General features: G+C 53.0%; 4 protein-coding genes; 2 read left to right on the forward strand and 2 right to left on the reverse strand.

Annotated features, from left to right (window-relative positions):
• Positions 1-1,775: 1,775 nt before the first annotated feature.
• RCC_12241 (related to alpha-glucosidase b) lies at positions 1,776-5,013 on the forward strand (the record flags this gene model as incomplete). XM_023765886.1 has 4 exons in its annotated part: positions 1,776-2,028; positions 2,086-2,374; positions 2,432-2,742; positions 2,843-5,013. 4 exons carry the CDS (start codon positions 1,776-1,778, stop codon positions 5,011-5,013), a joined length of 3,024 nt encoding a protein of 1,007 aa, XP_023621654.1.
• Positions 5,014-5,480: 467 nt separating this feature from the next.
• RCC_00717 (uncharacterized protein) lies at positions 5,481-6,680 on the reverse strand (the record flags this gene model as incomplete). The annotated part of the gene is made up of 1 exon (XM_023765887.1): positions 5,481-6,680. One exon carries the CDS (start codon positions 6,678-6,680, stop codon positions 5,481-5,483), a length of 1,200 nt encoding a protein of 399 aa, XP_023621655.1.
• Positions 6,681-9,558: 2,878 nt separating this feature from the next.
• RCC_12242 (uncharacterized protein) lies at positions 9,559-12,009 on the reverse strand (the record flags this gene model as incomplete). XM_023765888.1 has 2 exons in its annotated part: positions 9,559-11,723; positions 11,847-12,009. The coding sequence occupies 2 exons, from the start codon at positions 12,007-12,009 to the stop codon at positions 9,559-9,561; spliced, it is 2,328 nt and encodes a 775-aa protein (XP_023621656.1).
• A 1,148-nt stretch (positions 12,010-13,157) lies between these two features.
• RCC_12243 (uncharacterized protein) lies at positions 13,158-13,955 on the forward strand (the record flags this gene model as incomplete). The annotated part of the gene is made up of 1 exon (XM_023765889.1): positions 13,158-13,955. One exon carries the CDS (start codon positions 13,158-13,160, stop codon positions 13,953-13,955), a length of 798 nt encoding a protein of 265 aa, XP_023621657.1.
• Positions 13,956-15,351: the final 1,396 nt, after the last annotated feature.

The raw sequence follows: 15,351 nt of genomic DNA on the forward strand, positions 1-15,351 counted from the left end.
CGCTTTTTGTCACTCCTGAATGACCAAGATGTGCATGATGAACTTCATCAAACAAGTCACTGGAGGTATTCACTACTGTCGAGACATGACCGCTGGCTCTTGACACTCCTACCACGTTCAGTCGAGACTTGAAGTGTACGGACACGTTGATACTGTAGTCGGCCATCGAACACGAGCCCGCATTGACCATGATCTGCTCTTCGCATTAGCGTCTGGCAATATTGACCAGGCAGATTCCACAACGAGACATGTCTCATCTGAATTCGAGGCTCTGGTTGAAACCGTTGCATCCAAGACAGTCTGGGGTAATGCTGAAGCGAGACGATCTTCGAGGCCCGGGAATACCCAGCAAGCTCGTTGTTGGCCGGCATTTTGGCCCTTCGCTATTGAGCGAACTTCTGCGACGCCCTTCGGCCGGATTGGAGAGTCTCTGCATATCATTAATGATGCTCCTCCAGCTGATCTTGATCAGCTCTATATTCAATACGTGTAGTACGGCGTCCTCGCGGATTCCACGGAAGGCGGCGCAAGGCCTGATAGGCTGTAGTAATTTATGTTTTCTCACAAGTTCTTGATCCCAACGCGCTAGATGGAGGATGATGTATAGCAGAGAGGAGCATGAAAAGGTTCAAGAGGAGAGTGATGTCGCCGGCAAGACTTGCCCCGACGGCCGTCGTGAGCATGGACCACCATGGGGACTTTCCGCTTTTCCGCCCGGCCCAACTTTCACGCTCCCAACTCCTTCCGACACCCTTCCCGTCATCTACCCTCGACATCCAATTTGTTAAGGTATTCATATTGACATCATCACGATCCCATGAGGGCGTTCACATTCCGATCAAAATGCCATCCCAGATGAGACTCGCTTGGAACCTGGGAGCCGGAAATGAAGACAAACAATGCTGAGCTCCCCGAGCATGACCATGACGACGGCAGCGCGGGCCTTCAAGACTCCAGTCATCGCGTTGCACGGCGTACACCGCATAATGCACGACAGCGTGGTCACGTAGCTGAGGATGAGTGCTCCGTGCCGTGCCTCGCATCGAACGAATCAAGGCCATTAGGCACCAGGGATATTCTCCTTCCTCCTCGCACGTGGCTTCACATGTCAGTGAGGAATGTAGCCCAAGCCGCAACTCGCTCGGCGACTGGCTCGGCGGTGACGGCGAGCTCCATCAGGCGCCGCGGAAAGACGTGCAGATGCACCAAAACGGTCCGATATTGCGGATCTACGAGATCACGAGCTCGTCGTTGTGCCTTCCGGAGTCGTCCTGCAATTGCGCCACGGATCCATTTGCACAGTGATTCCTCCGATCAGGCGCAGAGCGGTAGGTGATTATTCACTCGACGTGTGCCGCATCCATGTCCGTTTATGCGCGCTTGTGCGGGCGAACCTGCGTGGAAGACCGGGGTAGCTCTGCACCGACATGGGGCAAAGACTGGGGAAGCTGTAACGATTCCAATGCTCGAGGCCTGGACTGATTCACTTGACCAAAGTCGTATGCTGTTGCTCCACAACGAGGCACATGTGCTAAGCCTCCACTCCTCCACAAGCGTTTGTATGAAGTGAATATCGCGGTCTCTCAACCCCACATGTTCAGGTGACTTCCGCAAGGGAGGGACACCCGCAGAAACAAGTGAATTGAACGGCTCCGCATCCACACTTTTTCCACCATAAAAGTCGTTTGTCGTGCCACTCTTCATCCTCTCTTTCTTCGTCACATTTCACTTCAACAACACCACCCATCTTCCACGACCAATTGCATGTTGGCAAGATGACTCGCCTCTCCACCGCTCTTTGCGCGACACTCGCACTTGCTTCTTCTTCCGTCACCGCTAGCTCATTCTCTCCAATCTACCCTCGCCAAAATTCCACCGACTCGAACTCGACCTGCCCAGGATATCGTGCCAGCGATATCAAGACTACCGCCAATGGCTTGTCCGCGAAGCTCACACTCGCTGGAGCTCCCTGCAACCTTTATGGGACTGACCTCGAGGACCTCACTTTGACTGTTGAGTACCAGACTGGTAAGTCGAGACATTCGAGTTGATGACATGCCAGAGACCTAACTACCGTGCGCGCAGACTCTCGTCTCCATGTCCTGATCCAGGACGCGGACCAGCAGGTCTACCAAGTTCCCGAGTCGGTCCTGTCCCCTCCAACTGGTGGCTCGTCTAAGAATGGCTCGAGCGCGCACATTTTTGACTACGTCGTGGAGCCATTCAGCTTCAAGGTCAAGCGTCGTGCTTCCGGCGAGGTCTTGTTTGATACCTCGGCTGCTTCTCTGATCTTCGAGGATCAGTATGTTCGCCTGCGAACATCTCTTCCCGAAAACCCCAGCCTTTACGGCACTGGAGAGCACACTGATCCATTGTAAGCCTCGGTCCTTCCTTCACTACTTTGTGGACAAGAACTAATTGAATTCTCTAGCATGTTGAACACCACCGATTACACGCGCACTGCCTGGAACCGTGACGCCTACGGCACACCAGCAGGCTCCAATCTTTACGGCACTCACCCAATCTACTTCGACCACCGCGGCGAGAATGGCACTCACGGTGTCTTCCTTCTCAACTCGAACGGCATGGACTTTAAGATTGATAACACAGGTGGCCAGCACCTCGAGTACGACTTGACGGGTGGCGTCTTGGATTTCTATTTCTTGGCTGGTCCCACACCTGTCGAGGTCTCTCAGCAGTATTCCGAGGTCGTTGGAAAGGCCGTCATGATGCCGTACTGGGGTAAGGAAATCAACAAGGCGATGGCCGCCGGCAAACAGCCCTCGCCATAGTCATACCCCTACATTCTATGAAGCTTTGCTAACCTTCTGCTGTCGTACAGGTCTTGGCTTTCAACAGTGCAAATACGGATACCGCGATGTTTACGAGGTCGCCGAAGTTGTCGCCAACTACTCTGCCGCCAACATTCCTCTCGAAGTCATGTGGACCGACATTGACTACATGCATCTTCGCTGGGTCTTCACCCTGGACGAGTACCGCTTCCCATTGGCGCTCATGCGCCAGCTTGTCTCCACACTGCACGCCAACGACCAGAAATATGTGGTCATGGTTGACCCTGCGGTTGCCTACGAGAACTACGACGCATTCAACAACGGTGCCGCCGCTGATGCGTTCATGGTCTCTTCCAACGGTTCGATCTACAAGGGTGTCGTCTGGCCTGGTGTCACCGCATTTCCTGATTGGTTCCATCCAAACACACAAGACTATTGGAACTCGGAGTTCCTCACTTTCTTTGATGGCGATACTGGTGTCGATATTGACGCACTCTGGATCGACATGAACGAGCCAAGCAACTTCTGCGACTATCCCTGCAGTGATCCCGACGCATACGCATCCGCCAACGGCTTCCCTCCCCAGGCACCCGCTATCCGTCTCGGATCTCCACGCGCGATCGCTGGCTTCCCCGATGATTTCCAGCCACAATGCAAGGCACAGGTCACTTTCAGTGTCACTGCATCGACCAACTTTGGGGAGAACATTGTTTTGTTCGGCAGCGCAATCACTATTGGCAACAGCACAGATATCACTGGTGCCGCTCCTCTCAACGCCAACAGCTATCCYGTGTGGAGCGCCACGGTCGATCTGCCAGCCAACACCCTCGTCAGCTACCAATTCGTTCGTACACAGACCGACGGCTCGTTTGTCTACGAGACTGGTGCCAACCGCACCGTCACCACCGGCGATTGCGACAGTACGGCGCAGGTTTCCAACCTCACCATTACTTCCACTTCTCCCGTCTCAGCGAAGGCGCGTCGCTTTACCGAGTTCTCTTACCTGGACCACCCCGCTTCCAACGAGAAGCGCCAGGCTACAGGCAACAAGCTCGGTCTTCCCGGTCGTGATCTCCTCAACCCACTGTACGAGATCGCCAACGATGCTGGCACAGACCTCAGCAGCAAGACTGCGGACGTTGACATTGTCCACTACGGTGGCCATGTCGAGTACGATGTCCACAACATCTACGGCCACATGATGTCGACCGCCTCTCGTACATCAATGCTTGCCCGCCGACCTAACGTCCGCCCGCTGWTCATCACGCGGTCCACATTCGCGGGCGCCGGCAGCTTCGTTGGCAAGTGGCTCGGCGACAACCTTTCCATCTGGCAACACTATCTGATCTCCATCTCTGAGATCCTCGAGTTTGCCGCCTTCTACGGAATGCCCATGGTCGGCACTGACGTCTGCGGTTTCGGTGGCAACACGAATGAGTTGCTCTGCGCGCGCTGGGCCACTCTTGGTGCTTTCGCTCCCTTCTACCGCAACCACGCGCAGAACGATGCGATCTTCCAGGAGTTTTACCGTTGGGACATTGTCGCCGAGGCTGCTCGGAATGCGATCGAGATCCGCTACAAGCTCCTTGATTACATCTACACCGCATTTTACGAGCAGACCGTCAGCGGCACACCCTTGATTCAGCCCATGTTCTTCCACTACCCCGAGGACAGCAACACATTCCCGCTTGGCTTCCAGTACTTCTACGGACCTGGTCTGTTGGTCGCTCCAGTGACCGAGGAGAACAGCACCACCACGACCTTCTACATGCCTGATGATATCTTCTACGACTTCTATACGCACGAGAAGATCATYGGCACGGGTGAGATGGTCACGCTGACGGATGTGGCTTACACCACCATTCCTCTCTACTACAAGGGAGGCAGCATTCTGGCTCAGCGTGAGAGCGGTGCCAACACCACTACCGACTTGCGCAAGCTGGACTTTGAGATTGTCATCGCGCCCGATGCCGACGGCAAGGCTTCTGGAGATCTCTACCTCGATGATGGAGAGAGCTTAGAGCAGGCTTCCACCACCTACATTCACTTCGAGTACGCCGATGGCGTCTTGACCTCCAGCGGCACTTTTGGCTACGATGTTGGTTGTTCGATCAAGACCGTCACCCTTCTGGGCGGCGAGACTCCCACTGGCTATGGCTCGCGGGTCGCTACTGGATCCAGCAACCTCTCGCTCACTGAAGCTTTCAGCCAGGTGGTCTGAGCAATGAGAGGGAAGGAGGAAGAAAAGATTCTTACATTACGACATACAAATGCGTACATGGCATACATTACATGAGAGGCGCATAATGTCTTCGTGGATTGCTGCGTCTGAATATGGGGCTGCATGGGATTGCATTGGAACGACGACATGACCTTGACGACAGCACGGGCTTTAGTTTCATTTCATAATTCATCGGGAATGCAAAAAGTGCTTCACATCTTCTTCCGTCTTTCAGCTCAGGTGTAGTGTCATTGTTGATTGTGACGTGAGAATTCGTTCCAATAATTAGCGTGTGATAGGTCTCTAATGTCAGGTTGTTAGGGCGCGAGTTAAGCTCGCTCATACGCTCCAGTTTCCTCGAGCCGCGGTTTCGCATCTCAGACGAGCTGCTGATGACTCTAGCTACCCATCCACCACTGAAGCAACCTGCGAACGCCCATTCCAGAGGGACTCGGCCTGTCAAGCTCCTAACTTCCCAGCCGACCCAGAGCACTTCGCTCATCCCAGACGACCGTAGTGACATTTCCTCCGAGCGTAATCTTTGCAACCGGCTCTCCAACCAAACCACTCTGGACATCCCTTTCGAGAATGACCACACTCTGACTATTCTGGTTGCCTACAGCGACAAAGTTTCCCACGGCGTTCATCGAAAAGTGACGCGGCCACTCGCCGCCCGTGGGCCAGAGCTGGTGGAAGCGGAACGATCCATCGTCTTTGAGCGCCCAGGTGGAAAGGGAATCCGATACGCCTCCGTCGAGAGGGAGGGTAAAAGCGGTAGTATTTCGGTTGGAGATGACCAGGAAGCGGTTGTCTGGGGAAATGGCAATCTCTGCTGGCGCACCTTGTTCGGGGATGTTGAAGAGAAAGCTCGTGCCAACGGATGTCATCTCCTTGAACTCCAGTCCTTTGTTGTGGGGAAGGTAGGTCACAGCGTAGCTTGTGACTTTGGCCGTCAATTCCGACACGAGATAGAAGTAAGTCGCTCCACCTACAAAGCCGGAAGGGTTGTAGAAAACACCGTGGCGTGGTCCAGAGCCCGCGGGGACCTTGAGTGGTGCAGTAGGAGTGAGCTTGAGGGTTTCCGAGTCGTAGCAGAAGATTCTGACAAGATCAGCGCCGAGATCTGGAACGAGAAGGTATTCACCGGTGGGATCCGTGAATATCTCGTGAGGATGAGGTGTCAGCTGGCGTTCGGTCGGAGGGGGATGGTCCAAGGTGTAGGTGAATTCTTGGCTGAGTGATATGTTGCCGGGCGTGAATGGGTCGAGGAGGTAAGTGCTGACCGCAGATCCGGTGTAATGCGCCAGAGCAAGGGCTTTGCGACCAGATGGATCGCCATAGATTGTGCTGCTGACTGGTCCGGAGATGGTCGTGGTATTTTGGATGAGACTGATGCTGCCATCACGGGCAATGGAGAAGGTAGAAAGAGAGCCGTTGACCGTTTCTAGACCTTCGTTGGAGCAGTATAGAAGGCCATTGGCAGCATCGATCTCCAACCAGGAGGGGTTGGGGAAACAGCCATCACTGGCGTGGGTCTTGGTGAGGGAGTAGTTGCCGTTGCTGGATTCGAGCGAGAGGGTGGTGACATTCCCACTGTAGTCGGAGACGAACAGGTTGATAGCCGAGGCGGTGGCGCTCAATGCGAGCAGTGATGCGGCGTAAAGCATGGTGGACGATGTTGTCGAGGGATGTTTCAGCCAAGGTTCAATCAACCTCGAGATGTCTGTCCAATTCCAAGCTTGTTTTATCTTAGGCACGGAGCAACAAACGAATGACCCAAGCAATGCAGAAGATGAGGCCGGCCGCCTGACCGAGAAGAGTATCTCGTGCCTGGCATTAAGGTAGTCAGCTGAAGACTACAGATTACTCACAATGGTGGGACTAATTTAGTGATGCCGAATCAGGTACCAGGCTGGTTATATATATACTCCCCACCAAGTTGCATCTCCGACAAGGAAGCCAAGTCGCACGATTCGTCAACAAGCGGTCACAGCGTTGTGCTTGCCTCGAAACGCCATGTGGATTTTGTGGAGAAAATGTGGAGCCGCAGGCGATGGACGAGGGAAACACGGCGGGAAGTGGGGCGCTGCGAGGTGTCAAAACACCCTCCTACAGTCCTCACACAGAAGTTCTGTCCTTTCTTCTACCCAGCCATGCTCTTTCGCTTGCAGAGACACGCTCATTGACGGACTGACTGACTGAGCGACCGTCGAAAACACGACGCACCTCTTCCATTGTTCCTACACGTTGCCGGCCGATTGCCCTCAAAACACGGCTCGTCCACCGGCCTACCGCCATCGCGTCTCTTGGCTAGGTACAGTACACGCTACTTTCTCCTTCTCACCACAACAAACGGCGATGCTCAATCGGAACTTCTTTCATCCTCCCCTGCACGCCTCGAATCACGTGGGGCTGAGGCGGGACTCAGTCTATCGAATCAACTCCGCCGCCTACCTAGATCAGGACATGTTTCCGCCCCCCGACCTCGCCAGGCTATACGTCGGTGCTCGCATGCAGGAAGCGACTGAACGACGCGTGCAAAACAGTCCGAGTTGCCGCGCGCAATCAACCATCCTGTATCGAACGCCAGTCAGGCGGACGAAGATGCCTTATTACGGCAAGCCACAATAAATATGTGTACAGCGACGCTCTCAAGTAAGTAGTGGACCTGGCGCTGTTGAGCCACATTGTAGAAAGGTCAGTATTCTCGAGGCATTTCTAACGGCGAGCTACTCTCGCTTGTCTAATCAGTAACAAGCCACTGTTGGCCCGCTCTCTCTCTCTGCACTACTCTAGCCACCTCTCCAAATTCACGAACGGGAAGACCGCATGATTCATCGAAGTCATACTTTGGCCTTGGCGGTTGGGATCTGTCAGTCGAAAAGGCAAGCAGCCGCAACAATGCAAATTGAGCACAGTCGGCGACGTTGTCCCACACGGCTGCTTGCAGGGAAGTAAGCGGGTGTAGTATTGAATGCAGGGGGCCTGATGTAAGGCTCGTAGCCTTTGGCGCAACGTGGAGACATGAAACAACTGCGGCTGAGGAAGAGTGTACGACATGAGAATGTTTTGAGGCACATGTGGGCTTCTGGGACCTGATTTATCAAGACTGGGACTGGTTACTTTTGGAAGCATTCTTGTTTCCTCATACCCGGAGACTTGTCTTGGGTTCCCTAGACCGGGACTCCCCTACAGGATCACCGGAGGCCCTCAATTTTCTAACTTCCTGGGTCCGCTCCTGTAACGATGACCATTCTTGCCGCCCTAGAGAGGCAACCAAGTTGCCATACCGAGTGCTGAACATATGTTCAGACCAGGTTGTGGTCGAACATGAAAATGAGCATGAAGCTCCATGCACTACCCCCAGACATTGCTAACCATCCGTCAAGTTGGAGAATGGAGCATAGAAAGGGCTGACTACCAACGACATCGAACTTGCAAAGCTTCCAAAAACTCACCAAGATGCGATTCACGTCCCTCGCCAGCTGGAAAAAGACATCAGATACATATGGATTGGTTCACTTTATCCTTCAGGAGGACTTTGCTGACTGGAACAACGAAGCCAATTGAATGTTTCCAGTCTAAGGCTCCTCCTACCTGGACAAACGCGCCAAGGACGCCGCGGATTTTGCTGCAAGTTGCTTCATCGATGTCGATATCGAATAGGCGTTACACACATCCTGCTCCATTCCTATTCAATGTTCTGATCCGCGAGGTACCACGTCCAACACACCACGACCACAGAGCCACCATTCAGACTCTCAACTCAATGCTCAACCTCTTTTAAACCGATGCTGGGCCCTACAAGACCTCCTAGTTTGACCGCCATGAGATCCTTTAGGAATGCGAGGAATCACGCGACTGTCAATGTGGAGCGCTGAGTACCATGGTTGTTTTAAAAGACTACTAGTGCTCCGCACTTGCTCGTAGAAAGATCGAGCACGTGCGCAAAGAGTATCCCGTTTGCGCCTGTATGAAGCTTCTACAAAAGTACACTTCCATACATTTGATAAGAGAGGAAGATAGCTTGGTCGCTCTAGCTGGCTGGAGTGGCGCAGAAGCTACAGCAAAGTAATTTGAGAATGTACAGTGCAGGAATGTGGAGATCTAACCTCGAAGGGAGATGACTTGAATATCTGACTGATGCCTGGGGATTTGTTGGGGTAGCGCTCAGCGCTCAGGCACTATCGAGAGACTGGTGTTGTTCTCATGGGGCAGTCAGTCCATGGGATGACTCTGCTAGCTGGCCGATGGTGAAGGAGTCTGCAGGTCGACAAGCGTTTTGGACTTTGGCCATGTCCAATGATTGAACAGCAGAGCGACGCCGTTGAATTTTTGTGAAAGGCCTTGCGGATGGGAAAGAGGTCACTGTAAGTAGAGCGCTCGTAGAGCTTTACTTACTGCAATTGCTTCTTTCGTGGATCCGATCGTCCAAAAGTGTTCAGTACATTGTATCGCCAATGACAAATTGTATATGACTCGTCTAATCATTCATCACATCTCGCGTCGTTAACAAGATCCCCATCCCCGAGACGGTCGCAACAATCAAGCTCCGCTCTCTTCCCAAGCAAGTTTAGCCCCTTCACTAAAGGCAACGCCACCATCTCTCACCATCCCAAACCCACTTTCCAATCTCAACAATGCCAATGCCAACAAATCGCAGCTCCGACTCTTGATTCTCAACAGCCCTCTCCATCCTTCCAACAAGTCGAGACAGAGTCTGGCGTCTTCTWCAGTGGGACTCGTGAAGAATAGCAACAACATGAATCCACTTGCAAGCGTGAAGTTGACTCGTCCATAACTTCCCCAAAATGCTTCGAGCTCCCTAGCCTGCAGTCCCTCGAGAAACTCGTTCATTTCCCTAGCAACAGCCAATGCTCCAGTCCGTAAAGCACGGACTGCGTTTGAGTTCGAAGAAGTCATAGGAGGGCGAAGCATCGCACGGAARAGCTCGATTTTCGCAGTAATGTATGCCAGTTGTAACGAAGCGTTCCCATTCAACTCCAGAGACGGATGAGTGGAAGTCCTTCTTCCAGTGCGAGGTTCTGAGGCTGGAGAAAAGGAGGCACCTGTGGTGTTGGGCAGTGAAGTTCCAGGCGGAAGAGCTTGATACCATTCCGTTAATCGCATGCGGAGGGGCTTGGCGACCTCAAGAGTTGCCTCAAGACTAGTGTGGAGGCGTCTTACGGCCTTGACACTGAAAAGCCCCCGCAGGATGTCGTCGACAATGGTAGTCAAAGTGCAGAGGTTGATAAAGTGCCGAGAACAGAACTTGTCAGAGGTCTCGGAATCCTCGTAACGCGTATCCAGTTCTGGGAAATCTTCTTCTGTCAACATAGGGACGTCCCAGTCATCAGATTGGATATGCGAAGCCCTGCCGAAGTTTAGTGCGAGCCATTTGTCTTGCACGAAGACGGCCCATGCAAGACGTTTTCTGACTTTCATCTCCCAGCTCGGAATCGGCCAGTTGGTAGGATCACGATTGAGGCCGAGAGACTGGGCTATGCTAACTGCTGTGCTCATCATAGCCCATTTAAAGGGCGTATCGCTGACGTGGCGGTTCGTGGGTCTGCGTTGGACTAGTAGGAGCAGTGTTTGCATCAGGCTAATGTTTGGCGTGTGGAGTAGTGTCTGGCAAGATTGCCAGGCTATGGTGAAGAGTCGGTCTGCCGAGGGAGGCGTATAGACTTCCACGCAGAGCTTCTCATCCCAAGCGCAGAATGGTAGGGCGTGGCCATAGATGGCCGCAAGCACGCATGGATGTATGTTCCGAATGTCCCGAACACCGTCGACATCTCGATCTCCTCCCTCACGAGTGAGGATTGGGAAGTAAGGTTGAACGTATTTGTAGAAGAGTCGTATCAATCTCTTGCCGATCTCATCGCTGACGATATCCTCCAATTCGCGGCGCCATTTATCATCCGTTTCCGATCTGTCTTGTGGCTGCGCTTTTGATGCAAGAGCGTTGTGTTGGATCATGAAGAATGTTGGCATGCTCGATTGCGATTCCTCAGCCTCCTCGGGCCCGCTGCTCATCTTACGCAATCTCACAGATTGGAAGGTTGCCTCGTTGTATTCGTTGTATTGGTATTTCGAGAGCAGGTAAGGATCAATCTCCCCACTCGCGCCCACGATCTGAGCATTGGAGCAGTGTTGGYGATCGAGAGAGGGTTCGCCGGCGGTCGATTCGTGTGGTAGTTGCAGATCAGAGGGAAGCAAGACGCCAGAAARGGACTGAGGGGATGTGGTGTCCATGCTGGTTCGATGGTGAAAGTTGCCTGTGTTGTTGGTGGTGGTCGAGGCGGACATGGGTTCGAAGCTTTCGAATATCGGCTCCGAATACAACTGCGGGTCGAAAGGGAACTCGGGCGAGATTCCACCTAGCTCTGGCAGATGGAAAGGGTTCATACCGTTCTCCCAAGGAAGCAAGTCTTGCGGCATATCAATGCTGCTCAGCCTTCCGTGCCCAAACGCAGCTGAGCTTTTGAATAGACTGCTCTCGCCCGAGTGCTTGAACATGGTATTCTCCGTTAACAGCTTTCCACTGTCAACGCTCTGATCGCTCAATCTAGCCAGTCCGTCTGGAGGCTGCTCGTTTGGTCGTCTGCGCTTGGCGGGCGATTCAACAAAAGTGCATTCCTTGCCGTAACGGATGCAAAGTTCACACGGAGGACTGCTCTCCAGGTGGCACGCAGCTTTCTTGTATCGACCTAGAGATGTAAGAGTCAATACCCATCACATGTTCCAACGATAAAGACTGTTGCGCTCGAGGCCCCCACAGAGGCAATGCATTGGATCTCTGCATTCGTTCAACAAAAAGGATGGCGACGTACAAAAGTCACAAGGTCTCTTGTTGCGCGATTTGTACGCCCTTGCTCGATCAGTTTCCGTGTTGGATGATTGTGGCTTCGTGGCAGGCGGGGGTGGAGTCGGGGTGGCAGTTGAGGTGGCCGTCAACAACGGAGGCGTCTGGCTCTGCTCATCGATGGACGACATGGCGGACAAGTTGGAGTATGTATGCCGATGTGGTGGCTCAAGGGAGGGAGGAGTTGCAGCCAACACTTGCAGGCGAGGAGTCTCAATATGACCAGGCCAAGTGCAATGGGTAGTCAACTGCGGCTCCACCAGACGATGATTGCCTGCGACAACTAGTCTCTCTCACTGATTTGCTTGGGGGGGGCGATACTGGCTGATTGGCGATAGTGCAGACTGGCGGCGCGAGCTTCACGGTGCTTCGTTTGATCCACCCCGGGTCCCTGTAAGTATACGTCGTATCCTGGAGTAGTGCGCGCGGTGTTGCGCTGCCGTGATATGTTCACACGAGCTACTGCCTCCGATAGCGGCCGACAGTGCCGATTATTAGTGATATGTAGGTGCTTCGGCTCATGTCGCCACCGATGCGGCAGGGCGATGCGTGCCGCACGCTCGCAGCCTGAGGTGCCACAGCATATGGTTTGCGAGGCAGGCGGTCATCGCAGCAGAGGAGTTGCATATGGTTACATCGGACTCCGCGTCAACTAGGCCGCTATCGGCATCCCGTAACGCACGTGGCGACGATCCGATATCCGAGCATCCTGGTTTATCGACAGGATCCACCGAGGGCACGAATTAGCTGCTTTGGTTTTACCCCATCAAATGCCCAAGGTTGATAATGATGTACCCTTTCGGGTAGTCGAGGGAAGAATTTTGAACCGCGCTCGTTCTGCCGTTCAGCTCCCACCGCCCTATGGCCATGCCTCTACCAAAGCATCTTATGTACAATCAACGATGACTGGATGCCGAAGTTGACGCCAAACTTGGACGCCACCGGTAGAATTCCATGCGAAGAACTGGCGCCGGCACCTCGAGTCTTTATCAACATCCGTCGATAGCACAAGACAGCTCCCCACTCACAGCTCGACGACGACGCCGCCGCCGGCGCTTTTGGCACCGGCCCGGCCATATAATCAATCGCCTTGCAGTGTATGATTGTGCGTGCATGATCAGGGTCCAAAAAGAGACAGGCAAGGTAGCTCTCGCTTGTACATGTACAGGACAGGGCGTAAGCTTCTTTCATCTTACCTAACAGTCACTCACTTGTCTCTTAAACTTTCTTGGCGCTGATTTAGACACCTGAGGTCACCCCATCACCAATCACCACAAGCATGAACGAACAGCAAGGCTTGCAAACGTCTGCTATGCCGTCTTCCAGACCAATCAGCATCCTCCTCGTCAATCCAAATGCCACCGAAAGCATGACCAATTCCTGCCTCTCAACCCTCACTCCATTCCTGCCTTCAGATGTTCATGTCACACCTTTCACGGCTCCCGCTGGAGACGCTCCCACTGCGATTGAGAGCACAACAGACAGTATTCTCGCATCWGCAGCCTGTTTCCGCGCCATTCTCCCCCTTCAGAAACAGCATTCATTTGATGCGATTCTCGTTGCATGCTACTCCGACATTCCCCTGATCAAAATGCTCCGCGAGGAATTCACGATTCCTGTCATTGGCATCATGGAAGCCTCCCTACTGTATGCTCGAACGCTGGGAGGTCGCTTTGGATTGATCGCAACCTCTGCAAGATCGAAAATAATACATAGAGACGCGGTCAGAGCCTATGGATGTGAATCTTTCTGTGCGGGCATTGAATCCTGCAATCTCGGTGTCCTTGAACTCGAGAGCCGTCCTTCAGAAGAAGTTGTGGCTATCTTGCGTGATGTTGCAAGAAAGCTGATCGCAGACGGAGCAGAGGTCTTGACGTTGGGTTGTGCGGGCATGAGTATGCTGAAGACGGCAGTGGAGGCGGCAGTGGAAACGGAGCAAGTGCAGTGTGTGGATGGCGTTGTTGCGGGTATCCAGCATCTTACTGGATGCGTGAGGATGGGAGGCAAGACGTCTAAAGTCGGCGGGTGGAGGAGTAGTGCTGAAGGGAGAAAGAGAAGAGGACAGGAATATGTTTAAACCCCAAAGGATTCTTTTGTAACGACAATTGACCTCACTATGGAGATGTCGAGTAGTGGCGCGAGTATTAAACAGCATCCACCTTCCATCCCGTTTAAATTGTGTAGCCTCGCGACAGACCTTGCTAGACTGAGACTTGCCATCACAACCCAAGAAGGAATACGGCACTTGACTGCGGAGAAGCCCATATGTCCTTCTTTGCTCATCACTCTGCTGGGGGAGGCGGGTTGATGCCACCACTGTAGTCGCCGTAGGTGGAAAGCGGCATGTCATAAGCGCCGTACTATGCGAAAAGTCAGCACAATTTCGAGACCATAACCATGACAATGTCTCGTACGCTAGCCCACACAGCAAAGTTTTCGACTTTGTTCGAAGGATCCTCTGGAGGGACCGGAGCTGCCCATGCGATTGACAAAAGGCCAGCGATCAGGATGCTGATGTAAAGGGAGTAATTCATCGTGAAGTATTCAGGCAGTTGTGTCGGGTAGATTTCTTTGCTGCGAATGGAGTGCAACGCCGCCGATGCTCTTATATCAACCCCACCGAAACATCCCGCAAGATCTCATGACAAAGGCGGAAGACAAATCTTTTCGGCGGTGCTGATGGGGAACCGGCATTGAAGCAAACACACAGGGTTGCAATTCCTTGCTGGATGACAGGACAAGCCACAATGGCAMTCACATCAACACATGCGTCGAACCGGGCGTTGAGAATTTGTTTCCAGGAGGACCGCATCATTATCGCTGATGCCTGCGTCAAGTCCTGTAWCAAGATGGTGCGTCTCAGGCCTCAGGCGGTGACACGGTCGCACTCAGAATGTTCGAGTATTTCTCATGCTGAATGGTTATGGAATGCGATGTCGCACACCTCAGTTGTACCCGACGGAAGACCCTCCGGCTGAAGTCGTGCAGTTGGGAACACGCTTTGTACATGATTGGATTTCTCTTCCCGTTGTGTTTGCACTCTCGAACGTGTGTCGAGTATTGTTCTCCATGCCCTCGATGACGAAAACGGGGCGGAAATCAGTCTTTCCTAACGAAGGGGATGGTATGGATGAAGAAGTCAACGAGAGACTCCTTTCCCCCAGCCAAACCGAGCGAACAACGGATGAGACTTACACAGCTAACACGAGAGAAATACGAAAACACAAATGGAAAAAGTGCATAAACCAATCCAGCCTCACTGTTGTGTTTATCGCGCTGACGACATATGCATTTTTCATGGGAATACTGGTTGGAATCCATTGGAAGAACCGAGTGATAGATGTCGTCTGCTTGGAACGCATTGCGCGGCCATGTAAGATTTACGAGCAGCGGTTATTGTGTCGATGCTGACAAAAATGGACGAGCAGCGCCTTTGATACCTGAAGYCAATCCAAACTGGGCTCAGATCRCTT

Source organism: Ramularia collo-cygni (genome assembly GCF_900074925.1).
Source record: "Ramularia collo-cygni strain URUG2 genome assembly, contig: RCC_scaffold01, whole genome shotgun sequence".
NCBI classification, from domain to species: domain Eukaryota; kingdom Fungi; phylum Ascomycota; class Dothideomycetes; order Mycosphaerellales; family Mycosphaerellaceae; genus Ramularia; species Ramularia collo-cygni.